Source organism: Scyliorhinus torazame, chromosome 3 (assembly GCF_047496885.1).
Source record: "Scyliorhinus torazame isolate Kashiwa2021f chromosome 3, sScyTor2.1, whole genome shotgun sequence".
NCBI lineage: Eukaryota > Metazoa > Chordata > Chondrichthyes > Carcharhiniformes > Scyliorhinidae > Scyliorhinus > Scyliorhinus torazame.
In genome coordinates this window covers 94,808,037-94,831,837 of record NC_092709.1, presented here as the reverse complement: position 1 = coordinate 94,831,837, position 23,801 = coordinate 94,808,037, and the positions used below count along the sequence as shown (strand labels likewise).

General features: G+C 49.6%; 1 protein-coding gene across 1 annotated transcript in view; it reads right to left on the bottom strand.

Annotated features, from left to right (window-relative positions):
* LOC140408585 (calcium uniporter regulatory subunit MCUb, mitochondrial-like) overlaps positions 1-23,801 on the bottom strand; it is a 231,176-nt gene that overhangs the window by 5,033 nt on the left and 202,342 nt on the right. The window contains exons 6-7 of the mRNA XM_072495999.1: positions 17,300-17,503; positions 3,087-3,203 (exon numbers count right to left, since the gene is read on the bottom strand). Of these exons, the coding sequence (XP_072352100.1) occupies positions 3,087-3,203; positions 17,300-17,503 (321 nt within the window). The remainder of the gene's footprint in view (positions 1-3,086; positions 3,204-17,299; positions 17,504-23,801) is intronic.

Below are 23,801 nucleotides of genomic sequence, written 5' to 3'. Positions count from 1 at the left end.
GCGACGGGTTTGCAATCCGGGGTGAGGTTCGCAAACAAGGACGGGGGTTGCACCTTGAGGGTAGCGAGGCCGCAGATAGTGAGTGGGGGTATGGGGCCGCCGAATTTAAACGTAAGGCTCTGTAGATTACATTGGAAATCTAATCCCAGCAAGGTGGGGGCACAGAGTTGGGGAAGGACGTTAAGTTTGTAGTTTTTGAACTCCCTCCCCTGCACCGTTAGGGTAACTATGCAGAATCCCTGGATCTGTACGGAGTGGGATCCTGCAGCTAGGCAAATCTTTTGTGCGCTGGGATAGGTGGTCAAGGAACAGCGTCTTACCGTGTCAGGGTGTATAAAGCTTTCCGTGCTCCCGGAGTCGACTAGGCATGGCGTCTCGTGGCCGTTAATTAGGACCGTTGTCTTCGTCGTCTGGAGTGTCCGGGGCCGAGCCTGATCGAGCATGACCGAAGCGAGCCGTGGTTGAAGTAGTGGGGTGGGGTCCGTTGTTGCCGTCCAAGATGGCGTCGGGGATGGACAAAATGGCCGCCCCCATACATCGCACGTGGCTGGGAGGTCACAAGATGGCAGCGGGGGTGGACAAAATGGCCGCCCCCATGCGTCGTACAGGTCGGGGGCGGTCCAAGATGGCGCCGCCCCTCCTCCCCTCGTGGTGGTCGGGATCCAAAATGGCGGCGTCTGCGGGTCGCACAACGGCGCCCCTCCTCCCCTCGTGGTGGTCGGGACCCAAAATGGCGGCGTCTGCGGGTCGCACATGGTGTGCTGGGGGGTCTGGGAGCGCTAGGACCGCGAGCGCTAGGACCGCGCGGAGCTCCCTCACCGCGAGCGCTAGGACCGCGAGCGCTAGGACCGCGCGGAGCTCCCTCACCGGGGACAGCGGTGGTCGGGGCCCAAGTCGGCGGCGCCGGCGGGTCAGGCGTGGGGCCGCGAGCGCAAGGAGCGCGAGGAGCTCCCTCACCGGGGACAGCGGTGGTCGGGGTCCAAGTAGGTGGCGCCGGCGGGTGGGGCGCGGGACGGGGGTGAGGGTGGCGTTAGGGACGCGAAAAACCCCCTCCTCTCCGTGGAGAGTGTTGGCGGGACCCAAAGCGGTAGCGCCGGCGGCGAGTCGTACATGGGCTGCGGGGAGGGGGGTTGGGGAGCGTAGGCGGCGTGCAGGGCTCCCAGTTCTCCCGGGACCGCGGTGGTCGGGACCCAGAGCGGCTGCGCCTGCGGGTCGCACATGGCGTGCTGGGGGGGGGTTGGGACGCATAGACTGCTTGTAGGGCTCCCTGTGGCCCCGGGACGGCGGCGACCTTGCGGGATCGGCACACCACCGCATAATGGCCCTTTTTCCCGCAGCTTTTGCAGATGGCTGCGCGGGCCGGACAGCGCTGTCGGGGGTGTTTCGCCTGGCCGCAGAAATAACAGCGGGCGCCCCCGGTGCGACTCGGCGTTTGGACTGCGCAAGCCTGTGGGGTGTCCGGGGGGGGGGGGGGGGGGGGGGTAGGGGGTTTGCCGCGACGGGTACGTACGGGGCCCAATGGCCTGCCGCGCGGTCGGGGCCGTAGGCGCGGGTATTACGCGCGGCCACGTCTAGGGAGGCTGCTAGGGCCCGTGCTTCTGAGAGTCCTAGCGACTCTTTTTCTAGAAGTCTTTGGCGGATTTGGGTGGATTGCATACCTGCCACAAAAGCGTCGCGCATTAACATGTCCGTGTGTTCGTTTGCATTCACCGACGGGCAGCTGCAGGCTCGTCCCAAAATCAGCAGCGCGGCGTAGAACTCGTCCATCGATTTTCCGGGAGCTTGCCGTCTTGTCGCGAGCTGGTAGCGAGCGTAGATTTGGTTAACTGGGCGAACGTAGAGACTTCTCAGTGCTGTGAACGCCGTCTGGAAATCGTCGGTGTCTTCAATGAGGGTGAAAATCTCCGTGCTCACCCTCGAGTGCAGGACCTGCAGTTTTTGTTCGTCTGAGACTCGGATGTGGTCGCCCTGATGTAGGCCTCGAAGCAAGTCTGCCAGTGCTTGAAGGCTGCTGCCGCATTCACTGCGTGGGGGCTGATCCTCAGGCATTCTGGAATGATCCTGAGCTCCATAGTCCTTTTTAGGCACGCTTAATAAATTGTAGCGCACAAAGACTCCATGAGACGAATATAGTGAAGTCGATGAGACTTTATTAAGCGTGTCTGTTCCCCAGCGGGGGAAGACACCGGCTTCTTATACTTCACCTTCAGGGCGGAGCTTGAGGTCAACGGCCAACCAGGACCCGGGATCTGTCAGCCAATGACATTAGGGCTTCCAGTCCCACATGACCCCCAATACATACTGCCACAGGGATGATGGCCAAAGAAAGGTCCTTGGGACTCCAAGAGGTAGGTGTGCAGTGGTGAGAAAATAAACCATTGCTGAAGATGCTGTGGCTGCGACTGGCGAGGTAAGAGTGGAAGTAAGCAAGGACAGTCCCCACTGAGCTGATAGTGGAGTGGTGGCATAGAAGATAACATGGTTAACTGTCAAAAGCAGCACCAAGGGTAAGTACGGATAGGGAGACGGATGTTCAGGGAGGACAAAGGTGCAGTGAAATCAGGGGAGAAAGAAAATGCTGAGCTGTGCTGGAGATGAAATGACCGAGGCTGAGGGAAAATGCAACTTGGGGTAGGCCGCAGAGAATGTGATTGTTAAAGCAGGTTCAAAAGGGGTAAAATGAGGTGAAGTGCTCAGAGGAGGAGAAGGAATTGGAAAACTACAGGGCCAAGGGATAATTTAGTGATTAACTCACACCACTAATGTGATGAGAAAGTATTAGCTAGGTAAAAAGGCTTCAGCAAAGGGTAACACCCATGATCCAAGTTTTAGCCAGAATTATGAGGTGAATGCAACCTTTACAAGTGAACAGATATTCTGGAGAGAAATGCAAGGAGCAGTGGTGATTGTTGACCCACTGGCAGAGCCCAAGGGGACAGTAGCAGAAAGTGGGACGGACAGAACTTGGATTTGGGCGAGCTTGCAGAGTCGCCATGCTCCGAGCCCCATCTTGAATGAGGAGCAGGACTTATTAATCAAACGACCCATGCACAATATTTGTTTTTTTGAACTAGCTGCCATCTAACCTCAGCCAACTCCTCCTTGATCTTGTTGTATTTCTCGATGTCAAAGCTGCTTCGTTTGGCGCCTCGATGGAAGTAATGAAGGAACTGTCTGTCTTTTACATCAGGATAAACACAATCCTAAAGGAAAGAGATGCAATTTAAGTAAACTGGTGACAATGCCAAATAACATGGTCCTGCTCTGTCAGTAAACAGACAGGAATGGTCAATGATCACATACACTCCAATATCACACCAAAACACTTTTTTCACATGCCACAAATCCCAACCGAGCGACAGACCCAAGACCAATGTTATTTGCACTGGCAGACATTGGCCATTGACATGACAATTTACAAGGTTTGCTGCACATCATGGGGTGATTCAATATTCTCTGTAGGGAGCCATGCTTACACGCCATGATATCCCCGTCACTAAACTTAATGACGAGAAAGGGAAATTGGAAAAGAATGTAGATAGAAGAAAAGAATCATTCAGCTCATCCACCTCACTCAGTCATTTAGCCCTTGTGTTTTGAGGTCTTAATCCAACCACTCCTCTTACTTGAAACAAACAATCCTTTCTTTTAAAGCTTTGATCTTGCACTTAGCCATAGGCCAGGATTTGGATTGGAGAAATACAAGTTACTTCTCCAAGCTGAAAAAAATCTCGTACCTCGCAGGAGGTATAATTTGTAAACATCTTGCTTGAATGTCTTACCGGCATTTTGAACAATCGTTCCGGGGGCCAAATGGAGGAGGGGCTTCACGAACCACAATCGCCTGCGGGCCACAGGTTGGACAAGCCTGATTTAAACTAATTTGGCAGGGGGGTGGGCACAAGCATATGGAAGCAGAAAAGAGGATGAAGATGCACAAAGGAGTAAGAGAAGGAATTTGTATCGTATTAGACACAGGCAGGTTATGAAGGACTATGAGAGGAATACAAAGACAGGTTTAGAATTCATGTACGTAAATACAGTGTTGTGAAATAGGAGAGTGAGAATATGATGTAGTGGCTTGAAAATGGTGAGGACTGTGCACTAAATATTCAGATAGCAAGTAGTCAGAAAAGATAGGGAAGGAAAAGGGGAGGTGGTGTTGCAGTAATGATTAGGAAAGACATGGATTTCCTCGAGGAAGGCGAGGACAGAACCCATCCGATTAAGTTGTGAAGGAAGAGGGGAATGATCACACCCCCAGCAGCATTTCATAAGTCTCCAAATAGTGAGACAGAGTGAGATGGACGATCAAATCTGCAGGGAAATCACAGGTCTTGCAGATCCCTATAGAGCAGTGATATTGGGAGACTTAATGCTAATCAGTATTTTTTTCATAATCTTTTATTGTCACAAGTAGGCTTACATCACATAAAGTTACTGTGAAAAGCCCCTAATTGCCACATTCTGGCACTTGTTCGGGTACACGGAGAGAGAATTCAGAATGTCCAAATTACCTAATAGCTTGTCTTTTGGGACTTGTGGGAGGAAACCGGAGCTCCCGGAGGAAACCCACGCAGACACGGGGAGAACGTGCAGACTTTGCACAGACAGTGACCCAAGCCGGGAATCGAACCTGGGACCCTGGCGCTGTGAAGCCATAGTGCTAACCACTATGCACCCATGCTGCCCTCTATGCTACCGTGTAATTAATGTTAATGTTAGAGAAAGGGTAAGGAGGTGGAAGAATTTCTGAAATGTGTTCAGGGGAAACTTTCTGTGCTGGTATGTTTTGGCCCCGCCAGAAAGGAGGCTGTTACGTATCAGAGTAACACCATTGGCTGGTGTAATGTCAAGTGTTAACACAATGATGTCATCAGAGCGTTTCATGATCTTTTGTTGAGTTCACCGCTGTACCCAGTTTGAGCAGCATCTTCTAAATAAACCTCTTGCACTATGTTATATGAGCTCGACATGTGCCACCTGATTCTCTTTGCGGCTACAACAAAGAATATAACAAACGAGAAACTGGCGGCAAGATCTGGGACATTAAAAAAAGGGAGAAAAATAACTTTGGACTACAATTTTGAGACCTAGAAGGAGGAATCAGCGACAGTGATCCAGGCACATAAACCATCGGGAGTGAGGTCGGGAGAAATATCATCGGCTTCCAAGGTGTGACAAGTAAAAGTAACTCTCAAGTAAATAAATAACTCATAAGACACCGTTCAGTTTGTAGTGGGGCATTGGCAAAACATCCAGTCGATCACAACAGCCATTGGTGCAAGTAAAGGTTTTTTAAAGAAACCCTATCAGACAATTGCAAATTACCAGGGATTTACTTTAAACGGAGGATTGAAGTTTTCAGTCCACTTAGACAGTCTCTGCAGCTCTACCACCTACAATGGTATGGGGCACTGAAATGGGCCATGGGAACATGAACCTATGGGGCTGTGACTCTGCAACCTATGCCCAGGAATCGATAGCAAGGCACAAGTCTGCTTGTGCACTATGGGTTGTCTGCTTTTAACAGCGAAGAAATAAACAGAAGGGAAGACAGGCTGCAGGCTGACTAGCACAGAGCTGCAATTCCAAAATGGCACAAAGAAAAGTCACCATAGACACTTTTGATGAGGAGGACAAGATGTGGAACTCTAATGAGGAAAGATTCCAGCCGTACCTTAAAGCCAATCAGACAACAGCAGACCTGCATACTGTGACCTTTCTCAGCTTAGTTGGGGAGAAACATTCCTGTTATTGCAGAATTTAGTACACCCAGCTAAACCTGGAGTTGAGTCAAGTCGAGTCAAGTCAAGTCATATGATGACAGCCTTGCAAGAACATTTCTCTCCCCGTCCACTATTTATGGCTGAAAGATTCCGCTTTCACTGTCGTGCACAGGGGGAAGGGAAAACATTTCACAACTTGTTCCATCATTGTGAAAGCTGGCAAAGTACTGAGAATTTGGCCAGATTTTGGATGATACACTTCACAACCGATTACAGATTAACTTGTGGGCTCAGGAATGAAGCCATCCAAAGGAAATTGTTGACTGAAGGTGCATTAACCCTAAAATCTTCTATAGATATCGCAACATCTATGGAACTTGCTAAGAGAGAAACTTCACTGGTTGGCGTTTGAGCTAAAGTCATGAGATGGAGTCTGTGAGAAGCAGGTCGACCAAGAACCTACCATGTCATCACTGCAACCAAGTGGGGCATATGGCTGGAGATTGACGGAGTAGGGAGAATAAATGCACAAATTGTGGTAAAGTTGGTCACATTGCCAAGATATGTTGGTTGTGACAACCTTCATCAGCACAAAAGAAGTGTACCAAGAAAAATACCATAAAGTCTACAGGAGTTTATCAGTTAATTGATCCAACTGAAGACTTACCAAGTACCAAAGTGTTAAGTCAGCTTACGGAATTTAAGCTCAACCTTCTAGCAGTACAAGGAGATCAGTAACAATTTTGAGTCTATCCAAAATTAAATGGGAACATAATAAAGATGGAAATGGATATAGCTGCTGCAGTATAATTTATACCTGAATCTATATACTGTCAGAAACTGAGGTATCTGCCATTGCAACCATCTGATGTGGTCTTGAGGGCATTTACCAAGGGGGTTGTGCCACTGAAGGGCTTCATCAGGGTGACTGTGGAAGTTAACAAGCAGAAAGTGGAGTTGCCTCTTCACATTGTTCAAGGAAACGTTCCAGCATTGTTTGGGCAGATCTTGGTTAAGGACGATTAAGCTAAACTGGGCTGTCATGAATCAACCTGTTGATTCTATAAACAATCTTCAACCACTTCTGAAAAAGTATGCAAAGGTATTCGAGGAGTCACTTGGATCCATGACTGGGGTCTAAGTCAAACTCAAGATAAATGTAGACAGCGTGCCTAAGTGTGTGGAAGCAGGTGCTGTACCCTATACTATTCAACCTAAAGTGGAAGAAGAACTTGAGAGGTTACTGAAGATAGGAGTCATTGAGCCTGTTGCCTCCAGCGATTGGGCAACCCTAATTGTTCCAAGTCTTAAGAAGAATGGTTCAGTACCAATATGCAGGGATTTCAAAATGACTATCAACCCTGTATTATGGATCAGATCTTGAGTGGCTATCAGGTGTGCAATGCTACCTGAATGACATTTTGATTACAGGATGATATAGAGCATGTAAAGAATCTAGAAGCTACTCTTCAAGGCTGCAACTACATAATCTCAGGGTCAAAAAAGAGTACAATTTTTGTAATTTTTTCATACACTATCTTGGACACATCATCAACCAAAACGGTCTTCACAAAGAACCTAATGTGCCGGAGATTATGGATGTTCCACGACTGCAGAACATGACTCAGTTAAGGTCATTTCTAGGTTACTATGGAACGTTCGTACCACAGTTACCAACAAGTTTGAAGCCTTTATACACATTGCTTTGGTGAAAGATTGGGAGGATGCATACCAAAATATCAGAAAAAGTACAAGAATTGGAGTTATTGGTCCATTGTAACCCAAAATCAACGCTGCAGCTTGCTTGCGATGCATCACCCTATGGGGTTGGAGCAGTTGTCTTGCAGATAATGCCTTAGGCGAAGAGCAACCAATAGCATTTGCTTCCAGGACATTAGACTTGGGGTGGCCCAGAGAACAGTGGTTAGCACTGTTGCTTCACAGCTCCATGGTCCCAGGTTCGATTCCCGGCTTGGGCCACTGTCTGTGCGGAGTCTGCACGTACTCCCTGTGTCTGCGTGGGTTTTCTCCGGGTGCTCTGGTTTCCTCCCAAAGTCCAAAGATGTGCAGGTTAGGTGGATTGGCCATGCTAAATTGCTCTTCGTGTCCAAAAAAGGTTAGGTGGTGTTACGGCGATAGGGTGGAGGTGTGGGTTTAAGAGGGGTTCTCTTTCCAAGGCCCAGTGCAGACTCGATGGGCCGAATGGCCACATTCTGCACTGTAAATTCTATGATTCTATGACTAGTGCTGAGTCCAACTATGCTCAACTTGAGGAAGAAGCGCTCAGCATTATTTTTGGTATTCAAAGATTTCAGCATTATTTATTTGGCTGCCAATTTATCTATTGATTGACCATCGTCCCTTAACAACAATTTTGGGTTGACATGAGGGGACCCCCTTCATTTGCTTCTAGTCCATTACAACTTTGGGCGTTAATCTTGTTGACACATGATGATGTTATAGGATATCCTTGGGTCTGAACAGCACGCAAACGTGAATGCTTTGTCTGGACTGCTACTGCAAGATTAACAATACCTGGCAGATAAGCACAAATCTGATGAATACATCAACGACATAGTCTATCTACGTCATGTGGAAAATGTTCCGGTGAAACCTTCTCAGGTGTAAAATTTTGCCCAAACAGATCTGGTGATGGGGAATTTCAAAACGGCGCTCTAACACAAGAGCACAGAAAGAATCAAGACCTTAAACCCTACGTTACCATGGCGGCATGGTGGTAAAGTGGTTAGCACTGCTGCCAGGGACCCGGGTTCGATTCCCGGTTTGGGTCACTGTCTGTGCGGAGTTTGCACGTTCTCCCAGTGTCTGCGTGGGTTTCCTCCGGGTACTCCGGTTTCTTCCCAGAAGTCCCGAAAGACCTGCTGTTAGGTGAATTGGACATTCTGAATTCTCCCTCAGTGTATCCGAACAGGCGCCGGAATGTGGCGACTAGGGGATTTTCACAGTAACTTCATTGCAGTGTTAATGTAAGCTTACTAATAAAGATTAAGATTGAATTTAAATCTTGAGTTGACGGTACAGAATAGAGTATGTTGTGGGGTATGAGAGTAATCATTCCGGTGTGCCTATGAAGTAAAATCCTGGAACAAGTGCACAAGGTCCATCCCGGTGTAGGTAGAGTTAAAGAGTTGCTGAGAAGCTACTTTTGGTGGCCCGGGTTGGAAGCTCAAATAGAGGAGAAGGTGGGGATGTGCCACTGCGTTGAGAAATGTACCTCCAGTACAACCTTTGCATCCATGTTTTTGGTCATGGCTGATACACATTCGAAGTGGCCGGAGATTGCTATTACAAAATCGACAACTACGGAACAGACCATAGAAAGGACTGACGAGGTATTTGCAAGATTTGGGCGGCCTGAACAACTCGTGAGCGATAACTGTACTCAGTTCACACCAGCCAAATTAGAGGACAACCTGAAGGGGTGTGGCATCCGCCCTATCAAATCAGCCTCTTACCATCCAGCTACCAACGGCTTGGCTGAATGATTCGTACAAATCGCTCAAGCATGCTGTGAAGGTTTTGAGGGATAAAGGCTCTCTACCGAAACGGGTCAATAGCTTTCTAGTGACACACAGGAACACTAATATAGACAGTGAGCTTTGTATTGTTATGTAATGTTAAAAAGGAAACTATGCACAAAGTGCAACCTGTTGGCTCCCCCTTCAACTGCGGAGATAATCAGGCAACAACATCAGTGGCTATGAGGGAACAACATTCCAAAAGCAGAGTCTGTGACCTTGGGGAGCACGTTCATGCAAGAAATTACACCTCAGGCGAAAATCGGATTCCAGCAATTGCACTCATCAAAACGGGAGAGATTTCATAGACTGTAACATCTGTCATGAACGAATGTGGCATCAGCATGCTGACCAATTATTGTCTGCACCTAGTGAGAGTATAGAATCTGTACCAGATGTTTTCACCAGAGAGTAAGGACAGTGGCATGCCAGACTGGAGGATTAGAACTGCTGAAATTGCAGAATCTGTTATGACAGAATCATCCACACAACCAGAGACAGTTCCTGAGTTGGTTTCGCCATATGTAACACGAACCAGCGTACAGGAAGGCAACCCCAAAGAGCCAAGTTCCTGAACATCGTGTTCTGACAAAACAAGACATATGTTGCGTCTGTGTTGAAGTATTTGATTAAATAAAATGCCGGGAAGACGAAAGGAGTAAAGAGGGAGGGGTGTTATAATATCATGTTTTTTTTTAGGATTTACAGTGCAGAAGGAAGCTATTCGACCCATCGAGTCTGCACCGGCCCTTGGAAAGGGCACCCTACCTAAACCCACACCCCACCCTACCCCTGTAACCCCACCCACCCCAACCCAACCTTTTTGGACACTAAGGGCAATTTAGCATGGCCAATCCACCTAACCTACACATTTTTTGGACTGTGGGAGGAAACCGGAGCACCCGGAGGAAGCCCACGCAGACACGGGGAGAAAGGGCAAACTCCACGCAGATAGTGACCCAAGCTGGGAATCGAACCTGGGATCCTGGAGCAGTGTTGCACAATGATGTAATTGGAGCATTTTGCGGAGTTCACCATTGTCTCCTGCTTGAGCAGCATCTTATAAATAAACCCCTCACAATGTGTTCTACAAACTAGTCTGCCACCTTCGATTCTTTCTCTTTTGTTCATACAAGAGTACCCAATTCTTTTTTTCAGTTTCAGGGGAAAGTTAGCATGGCCAATCCACCTACCCGGCCCATCTTTGGGTTGTGGGGGTGAGACCCAGGCTGGCACGGGGAGAATGTGCAAACTCCAAACGGTCAGTGACCCGGGGTCGGGATCAAACCCGGGTCCTCAGCTCTGTCAGGCAGCAGTGGTAACCACTGCGCAGCCCATAATTGTCTCTCTTTGCGGCTACAACAAAGAACATAACAGGCATTGCTGGATCAGCTGCCAGGAAATGAGATGGACTGAGAGGACCGAGTGACTGTGGGAGAACAAGTGATCATTGTGTCATAAGGTTTAGATTAACAATCAGAGGAGTAAGGAACAATCTAAAGCAGAACTTTTAAATTGGAAAAGAGTCAACCTCAGTGGGATGAGAAGGAACGCTTCCAGGGAAAACCGGAACCAAAGACGGACAGGAAAAACGGTAATGAGAGGAATTGTAATCTCGAAGGAAGAGTTGTTTCAGGTGCAGGCCAGGCAAATCCCAACAAGAGGAAAAGATAGGGAAGCAAAGCAAAACTTCTTGGATGATAAAGGAGATGGAGAATCTGATGAAATATGAGGAGGGCTATATGATACGTAAGTATAATGAGTTGAGAAGGAAGGAAGTGAAGAGGAAAGTAAGATTGTCGAAGAGAAATTATGAGAATGGAATGGCAGCTAATATAAAAGGGACTCAAAATCTTCAGCTGGCATGCAAATAGTAAGAAGGGAGCAAGAGATAATTTGGGGCCAATTGTGGACAACAGGGGTAATATATACTTGAAGTACAGCGCAAGGTTAGAATATTTCATGAGTATTTGCATAGGTGTTTACTAAGGAAGAGGATGCTGAACACTGATTTTTAAGAAAATATTCTTATTCACGGCTTTTCAACAAAAATCTAAATATACAAAACATCAAAAGAACGACCAAAGAACATCAGAAGGGGCAGCGTGGTGGCACAGTGGTAAGCACTGGGACTATGGCGCTGAGGACCGGGGTTCGAATCCCGGCCCTGCGTAGCTCAGCACTCCTTCCCCCCCACCCCCCCACAATCCCTCAACTCCCTTAGAACCATTGCCAATGGCTCTATCGCCAAGGCGAAAAGTAACAGGGAGAGCAGGCACACAGTCTCGTCCCACAGTATAGCCCAAAGTACCACAAACTCACCTGGTTCGTCCGCACATTCGCCACCGGCGCCTTATACAGCAGCCAGACCCAATCCACAACCCCCTTTCCGAAACCGAACTGCCCCAGCACCTCGAACAGATAAGCCCACTCCACCTGGTCAAAAGCTGTCTCCGTGTCCATCGCCACCACTACCTCATCCTCCTGCACCCCCCATCCCCAAGGGCATCAAAGTCACATTAAATAACCTCCGCATATTCGCCAACAGTTGCCTCCCCCTCACAAAACCCGTCTGATCCTCACCAATCAACCCTGGCACACTGTCCTCAATCCACGATGCAAGCATCTTCGCCAAAAGCTTGGCATCGGTATTCAATAACTATATTGGGCGGTACGGCCCACACTGCTCCACGTCCTTATACATTTTTAGAGTCAGGGAGATGGAAACCTGTGGCAATGTAGGAGGAAATATCCCCCTCTCCCTCGTCTCGTTATACACCCTCACCAGCAGTGGCCCCAGCTCTGCCCCAAACTTTTTATAATACTCGACTGGGAACCCATCCGGACCCAGGGCCTTTCCTGTCTGCATTGCCCCCATGCCATCCATCACCTCCTGCAGCCCAATCAGGGCCTCCAGACCCTGAAGCCGCCCCCTTATCCACCTTGGGAAACTCCAACCCATCCAGGAAGCACCTCATCCCCTCTTCCCCCATCGGGGGCTCGGACTCATAAAGCCACCTATAAAATGCCTCAAATACTCCATTCACTCCTCCTGGTCCATTATCACCTTATCCCTGTCGTCCCTCACTCTACCAATCTCCCTTGCCGCTGCCTGCTTCTTCAATGGATGGGCCAGCATCCTATTCGCCTTCTCCACATACTCGCAAACTGCCGCCCTGCCCTCCACAACTGCCCACCGCTTTCCCCGTAGACACTAACCCAAACTCTATCTGGAGCCTCTGCCTCTCCTTCAGAAACCCCTCCTCCGGTGCCACCGAGTACTTCCTATCCACCCTCAAAATCCCATCAACCAGCCTTGCCTTCTCTTCCTGCCCCACCCTCTCCCTATGCACACAAATCAAAATAAACTCCCCTCTAACTACACCCTTGAGTGCTTCCCACAATGTGGTGGCTGTGACCTCCCCCATATCATTCATCTCCACATTGCCCCGTATGGCAGCCCTCAGCCGCTCACACGCCCCTTCATCTGCCAACAGCGCTACATCTAACCGCCACTGCGGCCAATGGGCCTTCCTTGAACCACCTGCAAATCCACCCAGTGCGCCGTCTGGTTAGAGCCGAATACCCAGAGTCCACCACCCCTGCCAACAGTGCTTTGTCCATTACGAAAAAGTTGATCCGGGAATACACCCGCTGCACATAGGAGGAGTACGAAAACTCCTTCGCCCTCGGCCTCCCAAACCTCCACAGGACGCACCACCCTCCCTTCCGCTCCATGAACCCCCTCAGCTCCCTAACCACTGCTGACCACCTTGACGACTTTGGGTTCGACCAGTTCAGGCCCATGTCCAGGACCGTATTAAACTCCACCCCCACCCCATAATCAACCGTGTGTATCTAAATCCGGAATTCTCCCCAACACCCGCCTCATCAACCCAATTCAGGGCATAAATGTTTACCAGGACCCCCCCAGATCGGTCACAATGCTTCCCACCTCAAAGGTCACTCCCTCTTCTTCATATCCAGCCCCGAGTGGAACACCTACCCCTCAGCCTCGTCTGATCTCTAACTTCAGGTGCGTATCCTGTAAAAACACCACGCCTGCCTTCAGACTCCTCAGATCCGCATGCAACCATTTAACTGGCCCATTCAACCTTCTCACGTTCCATGTAACCAGCCTGGTCTGGGGGCACCCTGCCCCCTTCCCCTGTCGATCAGCCCCTTCTTGGGCCAGCCCCCCACCTGTGTCACAAGTCCCTCCCAGGCCCGTCCTCGGATGTCCGCCGCCATCTGTCCCTAACCAACTGCGCCACACCCATGTCAGCAACCCCCCTCCACCCCTCAAACAAAGAACCAACCCATTGCACCCTTCCTCCTGACGACCCCCCCCCCCCCCACTTCACTTCCGTTAACTAGCACGTCCAGCTAGCATGGTGGCCCCCGCCCAAAGTCACTAATTTCCCCACCCCTCTCCCCAACCACTAACAAAGAAAGGACAACAAAAGGTATACTCACCATCACCCTTCCCCAATCGAAACCCACCACGAACTATCCATCCCAAACATTCTACCATCAACACAAAGCTCCTTCCAATGTTCAGTGTCCTCACACTCCTCACTGTCCATGGTCTCTCAAAGTCCTGGGAGTCAAAATAAGACTCCTGTTTCTGGTGCGTCACCCACAAGCAGGCAGGGCACAAAACCCCAAACTTCACTCCCTACTTGAAGAGGGCAGCCTTTACGTGGTTGAACCCGGTTCTTCTCAATTTTCACAGTAACCTCACTGCAGTATTAATGTCAGCCTACTGTGACACTAATTAAGATTATTACTCTCACCAACTTTGCACCCAGATCTTGGTGGGCCCCCAATTCACTCGCTTCCCAGGTGCACCTCTTGGTCTGCCCCACTCATTTCAAAATCTTTTCTTTGTCCAAGAAACAGTGCAACCGCACCACCATCGCCCTCAGCAGCTTCCCCACCTGCGGCCTCCTCAGCGCCCTGTGCGCCCGATCCACCTCTCCCCCATCAACTGCTCCAGCATCCTTGTCACATACTTGGCGGCCTCCGCTCCCACGACGCCCTCAGGCACCTGACGATCCTCAAATTCTGTCACCTGGAGCGATTCTCGAGGTCCTCCAGCTTCTCTCTCGGCCTCTTCTGGCTGTCCACCACCATCCCCAACTTCGCTGCCAGTGAGGCTATCCACTCCTCATGCTCCCCCACAGCCTCCTTCACCTTCTGTATCGCCAGGCCCTGAGCCTCCAACCTCTGCCCCACCTTCTCAATCACCGCCATGAGCGGCTCCACCACCTTAGCCAGGTCTTCCGAGGTCTCCTTCCTGTGCTGCAGGAAATTATTTAAAAACTCCACCAGCTGCTCCGTCGACCACTGGGCGGGCAGCGCTGCCCACTTGCCCGCTGCCATCTTCACCTGTGGTGCACCATGAAAACGGTCTTGTTCCAGCTGCTCTCTTTCACGTGGCACTTCTCGTCCGCTGATCCATACCAATCTCACCAGAGGAGTATTACCTTCCCTGGGCACTCACACACTTTTTGTACTCAAAAGGCCCGGCATACGGGTGGGGAAGGACCAACAAAACCCACCTTGAGCGGGAGCCACCAAATGTGTGAGCATTCACTCCACGGCCGTTACCGGAAGACACTGATAGCCAGCCTTTCCGGTATACCCTACCTGGAGTGGATAAGTCGCCTGGTCTGAAAAGCTTGCATCCCAGGTTGTGAAGGGAAATTGGGGTGGAAACAGTGGAAAGGTTTGGAGGAGGTGGGGTTGTTCACCTTTGGGCAATGCAGACTGAAGGGAGATACAGAAGTTTATAAAATGGCCGCATGGAGAGTTGGTGTGGGGATGCACCACGCGCGAGGGCAGAAAGGTCTCCGTGGGGCGTTGGTGTCTCCTCACCAGTGCTGCCTGGTATAGGTCATTGACCATTTTACGGCACTGAAGGCCAGTCCTCCTGGTCACGCTCCAAGAGCTTCCAGCTGCCGCCACCTCACCCCATGCAGCACTGTCCGTCTTGTGGCTCACCTCCGGGACCATCGAGGGAACAGGACATCCCTCCTGGACTGGACCACATCTAGGAGCCATGCCAGGTCTGCATCGCCGAACCTTGGGCCCTGTCTTCTCGGCAGCCATGGTTGCGAGCTGACTGGGGTTGGCTATGTCGGAGCTGTTTAAGTGGTTCTCGACGTTGTTAGCGGGGGGGCTGGCGTAGTTCCGACAAATTGGCCGGCGAGTCTTCATTTGACGCGTGAAGCCAGCAGGGCTTCATTAAGTGGACCAATTAACATTGAATAGCATCGCCAGCCTTTCCGGGAAGCTCACAGTAGCTCCTGCTCGCTACCGCACCTAGACATCTTTCTGGAGAATTGCGCCCTGTGTCTCCTCTCTTTGCACAATGGCGGAATCATTGCATATTGATGTCCTCTAGTATAGCTGCCATCAAAAGATTGACTGATGGCAGCACGGTGGCGCAGTGGGTTAGCCCTGCAGCCTCACGGCGACGAGGTCCCAGGTTCGATCCCGGTTCTGGGACACTGTCCGTGTGGAGTTTGCACATTCTCCCCGTGTTTACGTGCGTTTCGCTCCCACAACCCAAAAGATGTGCAGGCTAGGTGGATTGGCTGCACTAAAATTGCCACTTAATTGGAAAAAATGAATTGGGTACTGTAAATTTATTTTTTTTAAAGATTGACTGATCACCCCTCTTCGCCTTAAATCCTTTCTCCCCCACCTGATGGGAATAAAATCTATTTCCTTAAATTCACTTCATAGCTTAAAGTCTGCAATCAACTTTCCACCATTTCGACAAGGCATATTTCACAATTCAGGTCACATTTATACATTTTTAAGATGCAGAACCTTATTGCTGTCATTATTTTATAATCAGAAATACAGACAGAAATATAAAGAAATAAAACATGTAGCTGAATGATGTTTGATTTTGGTAGGGAGATCATGGAGAGACAATATAAAATAAAGGTACAAGGGGAGCACAGGGACCTGGGATATGTGTGGCAAGAGTGGTTGATAAAGAAGATAGCTTTGTAGGCTTCATTAATTAGGGCAGTGAGCGTAAAAGCAAGGAAGTTATGTTAAACTTTTTAAAAACATTGGTTGGCCTCAACCGAAGTATTGCGCCCAATTCTGGGTGTCACACTTTTTGAAAGTTGTGAAGGCATTGGAGAGTTAAGAACAAATTCATGAGAATGGTCGCAGGGGTGAGAAACCTCAGCCTAGCAGATCATAGAATTTACCGTGCAGAAGGAGGCCATTCGGCCCATCGGGTCTGCATCGGCCCTTGGAAAGAGCTACTTAAACCCACACCTCCACCCTATCCCCATTACCCAGTGACCCCACCTGATCTTTTTTGGACACTAAGGGGCAATTTATCATGGGTACTCCACCTAACCAACACATCTTTGGACTGTGGGAGGAAACCCACGCAGACACGGGGAGAATGTGCAGTCTCCGCATGGACAATGGCCCATGCTGGGAATCGAACATGGGACCCTGGAGCTGTGAAGCGATAGTGCTAACCACTGTGCGACTGTGCCACCGAGATGGATTGGAAAATTTGGAATTGTTTTCCTTGGCAGGTGAGAAGTTTGAGAGGAGGATTGATAGAGGTATTCAAAATCATGGGGAAGAGTGTAGATGGGGAGAAGGTTTCCCCATTGGCGGAAGGATCAAGGAACAGAGGGCACAGGTTTAAGGCAATTGGCAAAAGAAGCAATTGCAGCATGAGGTAAAACCTTTTCACGCAGCGAGTGGTTAGGATCTGGAATTCACTGACTGAGGGTGTGATGAAGGCAGGTTCAATTGAGGCATTGCAGAGAGAACCAGATTGTTATCTGAAAAGGAAGAATGTGCAGCCAGGCTACAGGGAGCAGGCAGGGGTGTGGCACTCGGCAAATTACTCCTAAGCAGAGGTGGGTGCAAACATGGGCCAAAAGGCATTGCAACAATTCTGAGATTGTTACTCATATTTCAACATTAGTGTACACTTCAGATTAGCAAACAAACAAAGTGCACTTCTAATTTGGTACTTACCTGACGTGTGAGGAGGAAATAGGCATAAAAGCCCATAGAACTCCCATATGTGATGAAGTAAGTGACTGGCTCCATTATATCCCATGAGTAGACCCACCATGTTAACCAGGCCAGTGCTCCAGCTTGAGTGGACATAAGCGCCAAACCAACCCACATCAATTGACTGGATTTAGCTTCCGCCTTCAGAAATAACTGAGACTTTATCTAACGAGAGAGAAATTATAGTTAAGCATCGTCAATCTTTTCTGTGACCTAAGCAGCTGATAAATATGGTAACAGTTGAGTCTGGTTACTTGAATAGTTTTTGTGAGATTCCTGGCTAATGATTGCACTTCCATTAACCCACATAGACATTCACCGGTATAAGAAAAGGTAAAAAGAAAACAAAGAGTTACAGACGGGTCTGGTAACTTACTAGATGCCTATTCGGTGCAACCTGCAGGCATCAACAATATGACGAACACTGCTCAGTCCCTGCCCATTCTTCATTACTAGTAGTTTCCAGAACTCAGAGACACAGTACTTGCTTCTTCCACCTCAGAAATAGAGTGGTTATTTTTACTTTATTCCTTTATGGGATATGGGCATCACTGGCAAAGATAGCATTTGCTGCCCATCCCTAATTGCCTTTGAACGAAGGATAGTTAACAGTCAATATTGCTGTGGGTCTGGAGTCACATGTAGGCCAGACCAGGTCAGGATGGCAGATTTCCTTCCCTAAATGGGCATCAGTGAATCAGATGAGCGTTTTATCATCACCATTACGGAGATTAGCTTTGTTTATTCCGGATTTATTAATTGAATTAAAATTCCCGGCTCCGTGGTGGTATTTGAACCCATGCCCCCAGAGCATGAGCTTGGGCCTCTGGATTACTAGGCCAGTGAAGCTACTGTGAGGATTTGAGCCGTAGGCCTTCTGGTTTAGCTTCCAGTTCTCATCTCAACTTCCCGATCTTGTACAGATAGGCCATGTAATGAAGATGCATATCAGACAATGGGACTAAAGTGTGTCATTGCTCAATGATATTGCCATGTGATTCATTGGGGCTAATAAGGAATATTCAGTAGGTCTAGGACTATAATTATAGAATTTTATATCATCAGCATTTATGAACAGTTGCCATAAATCAAGAAGTTTCAAGTGATTAGGCTGTAAATCCAAGATCATTGAGCTAATGCGACAGGTCGTTAATCTAACTATTTCAATGTAAATATTACAAGGCAGAAATATAAAAGCAAATTAAAAAATCATGGATATTAAGTGTGAAATCATGGGGACTCGTGTAATGGTTAATAAACCGGTTAAATATTAGCAAGCTAATGTTATATATAATATATGTGTGTGTACATATAGATGTACACTTGCGAAGGTTACCACTTGAAAAGTGATGAGAGAGTTGGAAAGTCAAGATGGAAACATCATTTATGTCCTACCGCAGTTTAACCTGAAGTGGAGAGTTCTCTTAAGATTAGCCATATGAGCTAGATTTTCAACTGCCAGAAGAGTAAAACCTCTGCAATCAGATCACTTTTTGTCACGGCTCCTGCTGCCTTGTGCAGAATTAGAGACCCCTGCACATCAAACATGTGCTGAAAGATAACGAATGATGATCAATCAATCAACATGTTGAAACCTGGACTTCCGGGTGCGGCGATGACCAGCTAAGTCGCACGTTTCGGCAGCTCCCGGTGGAACGGACTTTTGGGCTCTTGATAGGAGCCCCAACGGCAATTTTAACGGCTGAAAACACCGTGCGGTAAACCAGAAGGGTGTTCCCCCTGGACACGGATGGAAAAAGGAGAGGAAAGTGGCCGGATTGCAGCGGATCCTTTGGAACAACGGCAAGGAAGGCAAGCAGAAACCAAGATGGCGTCGGAAGGTGGCAGTTTCATATGGGGCCCTGAACAACAAGAGTTTTTGAAACGCTGCGTGGAGGAGATAAAAAAGGAAATGAAGAAAGAGTTGTTGGCCCCGATATTACAGGCGATTGAAGGGCTGAAAGAGGAACAAAAGACCCAGGAGCAGGAGCTTCGGGTCGTGAAGGCAAAAGCAGCAGAGAATGAAAACGATATACAGGGCCTGGTGGTGAAGTCGGAGATACAGGAGGCACACCAGAAACGATCTGTGGAGAGGTTGGAGGCACTGGAAAACAACGCAAGGAGGAACAACTTGAGGATTCTTGGCCTTCCTGAAGGTGTGGAGGGGGCGGACGTCGGGGCATATGTGAGCACGATGCTGCACTCGTTAATGGGAGTGGAGGCCCCGACGGGTCCGTTGGAGGTGGAGGGAGCATACCGAGTTATGGTGCGAGGATCGAGAGCAGGAGAAGCTCCCAGAGCCATAGTGGTGAGATTTCTCCGTTTTAAGGATAGAGAAATGGTCCTTAGATGGGCAAAGAAAACTCGGTGTAGTAAATGGGAGAACGCGGTGATCCGCGTCTATCAAGATTGGAGTGCGGAGGTGGCGAGAAGGAGGGCGAGCTTTAATCGGGCCAAAGCGGTACTTCACAAAAAAAAGATAAAGTTTGGAATGCTGCAACCGGCAAGACTGTGGGTCACATATCAAGGGAGGCACCACTACTTTGAGACGGCGGATGAAGCGTGGACTTTTATTGTAGAAGAAAAATTGGAATGATTGGACTACGAAAATGAACGTTTGGACAAAGTGGTGGGACGAGTGGGGGGGGGGGGGGCGAAGAGGGATTGTATGATTAATCCTGCGGTATGGTAACTTTTCTTTCTCCCACAGGTGGTGATGGGGGGAGGTGGGGAGGGAGAGGAGATGGGGCGTTGGCCATGGGAGGCGGGGCCGAGGGAGAGGCGCAGGCTTGGTTCCCGCGCTATGATAAGTATGGCGGGAATAGAGAAGCAGGAAGGAGGGGGCGCCGCACGGGGCGAGCCGTGATCACGGGGGGAAGCCGAGGTCAGCCAGAGTTTGCTGACTTCTGGGAGCAACATGGGGGGAGTAATTACGCTAGCGGAGGGTCTAGCGGGGGGGGGGGGGGGAGAATGACTGGGTTGCTGCTGCTGGGGAAAGGGGGGAGTGGGTACGGGAAAGGATGGGCGGGGGGGGCACCGTCTGGGAGAAATACAGCTGCGTGGGAACTGGGCGAGAAGCTGGAAAAAGATGATGGCTAACCGGCAAAGGGGGGGGGGGGGGGTGGGAAGCCCCCCAACTCGGCTGATCACGTGGAACGTGAGGGGGCTTAACGGGCCGATAAAGAGGGCACGAGTACTCGCACACCTTAAGAAACTTAAAGCAGATGTGGTCATGTTACAGGAAACGCACCTGAAACTGATAGATCAGGTTAGGTTGCGCAAAGGATGGGTAGGGCAGGTGTTCCATTCGGGGCTGGATGCGAAAAACAGGGGGGTGGCTATATTAGTGGGGAAGCGGGTAATGTTCGAGGCAAAGACTATAGTGGCGGATAACGGGGGCAGATACGTGATGGTGAGTGGCAAATTACAGGGAGAGATGGTGGTGTTGGTAAACGTGTATGCCCCGAATTGGGACGATGCCAATTTTATGAGGCGAATGCTAGGACGCATCCCAGACCTAGAGACCGGAAAGCTGATAATGGGGGGAGACTTCAACACGGTGTTGGAACCAAGGCTGGATAGGTCGAAGTCCAGGACTGGTAGGAGGCCGGCAGCAGCCAAGGTGCTTAAGGATTTTATGGAGCAGATGGGAGGGGTGGACCCGTGGAGATTCAGTAGACCTAGGAGTAAGGAGTTCTCGTTTTTCTCCTATGTCCATAAAGTCTATTCACGCATAGACTTTTTTGTGTTGGGTAGGGCATTGATCCCGAGGGTGAGGGGAACGGAATATACGGCTATAGCCATTTCGGATCATGCCCCACACTGGGTAGACTTGGAGATAGGGGAGGAAACAAGAGGGCGTCCACCCTGGAGAATGGACATGGGACTAATGGCGGATGAGGGGGTGTGCTTAAGGGTGAGGGGATGCATTGAAAAGTACTTGGAACTCAATGACACTGGGGAGGTTCAGGTGGGAGTGGTCTGGGAGGCGTTGAAGGCGGTGGTTAGGGGGGAGCTGATATCAATAAGGACACATAAAGGGAAGCAGGAGAGTAAGGAACGGGAGCGGTTGCTGCAAGAACTTTTGAGGGTGGACAGACAGTATGCGGAAGCACCGGAGGAGGGACTGTATAGGGAAAGGCAAAGGCTGCATGTGGAATTTGACTTGCTGACCACAGGCACTGCAGAGGCACAATGGAGGAAGGCGCAGGGTGTACAGTATGAATATGGAGAGAAGGCGAGCAGATTGCTGGCACACCAATTGAGGAAAAGGGGAGCAGCGAGGGAAATAGGGGGGGTGAGAGACGAAGATGGAGAGACGGAGCGGGGAGTGGAGAGAGTGAATGAAGTGTTTAAGACATTTTATAAAAAATTGTATGAAGCTCAACCCCCGGATGGGAGGGAGAGAATGATGGAGTTTTTGGATCGGCTGGAAATTCCCAAGGTGGAAGAGCAGGAAAGGATGGGATTGGGAGCACAGATCACGGTAGAAGAAGTGGTGAAAGGAATTAGGAACATGCAGACGGGAAAGGCCCCGGGACCGGACGGATTCCCAGTTGAATTTTACAGAAAATATTTGGACTTGCTCGCCCCGCTACTGACGAGGACCTTTAACGAGGCAAAGGAAAGGGGACAACTGCCCCCGACTATGTCAGAAGCAACGATATCGCTTCTTTTAAAGAAGGAAAAGGATCCGCTACAATGCGGGTCCTACAGACCAATCTCCCTCCTCAATGTAGATGCCAAGGTCTTGGCCAAGGTAATGGCAATGAGAATAGAGGAATGTGTCCCGGGGGTGGTTCATGAGGACCAAACTGGGTTTGTGAAGGGGAGACAGCTGAACACGAACATACGGAGGTTGTTAGGGGTAATGATGATGGCCCCACCAGAGGGTGAAACGGAGATAGTAGTGGCGATGGATGCCGAGAAAGCATTTGATAGAGTGGAGTGGGATTATCTGTGGGAGGTGTTGAGGAGATTTGGGTTCGGAGAGGGGTATGTTAGATGGGTGCAGCTGTTGTATAGGGCCCCAGTGGCGAGTGTGGTCACGAATGGACGGGGATCGGCATATTTTCGGCTCCATAGAGGGACAAGGCAGGGATGTCCTCTGTCCCCATTACTGTTTGCACTGGCGATTGAGCCCCTGGCGATAGCGCTGAGAGGTTCCAAGGGATGGAGGGGAATACTTAGGGGAGGAGAAGAACACCGGGTATCTTTATATGCGGATGATCTGCTACTATATGTGGCGGATCCAGCGGAGGGGATGCCAGAAATAATGCGGATACTTGGGGAGTTTGGGGAGTTTTCAGGGTATAAATTGAACATGGGGAAGAGTGAGCTGTTTGTGGTGCATCCAGGGGAGCAGAGTAGAGAAATAGAAGACCTACCGTTGAGGAAGGTAACAAGAGACTTTCGTTACCTGGGGATCCAGATAGCTAAGAATTGGGGCACATTGCACAGGCTAAATTTGACACGGTTGGTGGAACAGATGGAGGAAGATTTCAAGAGATGGGATATGGTAGCATTGTCAATGGCAGGGAGGGTGCAGGCGGTTAAGATGGTGGTCCTCCCGAGATTCCTCTTTGTGTTTCAGTGTCTCCCGGTGGTGATCACGAAGGCTTTTTTCAAAAGGATAGAAAAGAGTATCATGGGTTTTGTTTGGGCCGGGAAGACTCCGAGAGTGAGGAAGGGATTCTTACAGCGTAGTAGGGATAGGGGGGGGCTGGCACTACCGAGCCTAAGTGAGTATTATTGGGCCGCTAATATTTCAATGGTGAGTAAGTGGATGGGAGAGGAGGAAGGAGCGGCGTGGAAGAGATTAGAGAGGGCGTCCTGTAGGGGGACCAGCCTGCAGGCTATGGTGACAGCCCCATTGCCGTTCTCACCAAGGAACTATACCACGAGTCCGGTGGTGGTAGCTACACTGAAGATTTGGGGACAGTGGAGACGACATAGGGGAAAGACCGGAGCACTGCGGGGGTCCCCGATAACAAACAACCATAGGTTTGCCCCGGGGGGAATGGATGGGGGATATGGAATGTGGCAAAGAGCAGGTATAACGCAATTGAAAGATCTATTTGTGGATGGGAAGTTTGCGAGTCTGGGAGCGCTGACCGAGAAATATGGGTTGCCCCAAGGGAATGCATTCAGGTACATGCAATTGAGGGCTTTTGCGAGGCAACAGGTGAGGGAATTCCCGCAGCTCCCGACACAAGAGGTGCAGGACAGAGTCATCTCAAAGAAATGGGTGGGGGACGGTAAGGTGTCGGATATATATAGGGAAATGAGAGACGAAGGGGAGACTATGATGGACGAACTAAAAGGGAAATGGGAAGAAGAGCTAGGGGAGGAGATTGAGGAGGGGATGTGGGCAGATGCCCTAAACAGGGTAAACTCGTCGTCCTCGTGCGCCAGGCTAAGCCTGGTTCAGTTTAAGGTATTACACAGGGCACATATGACTGGA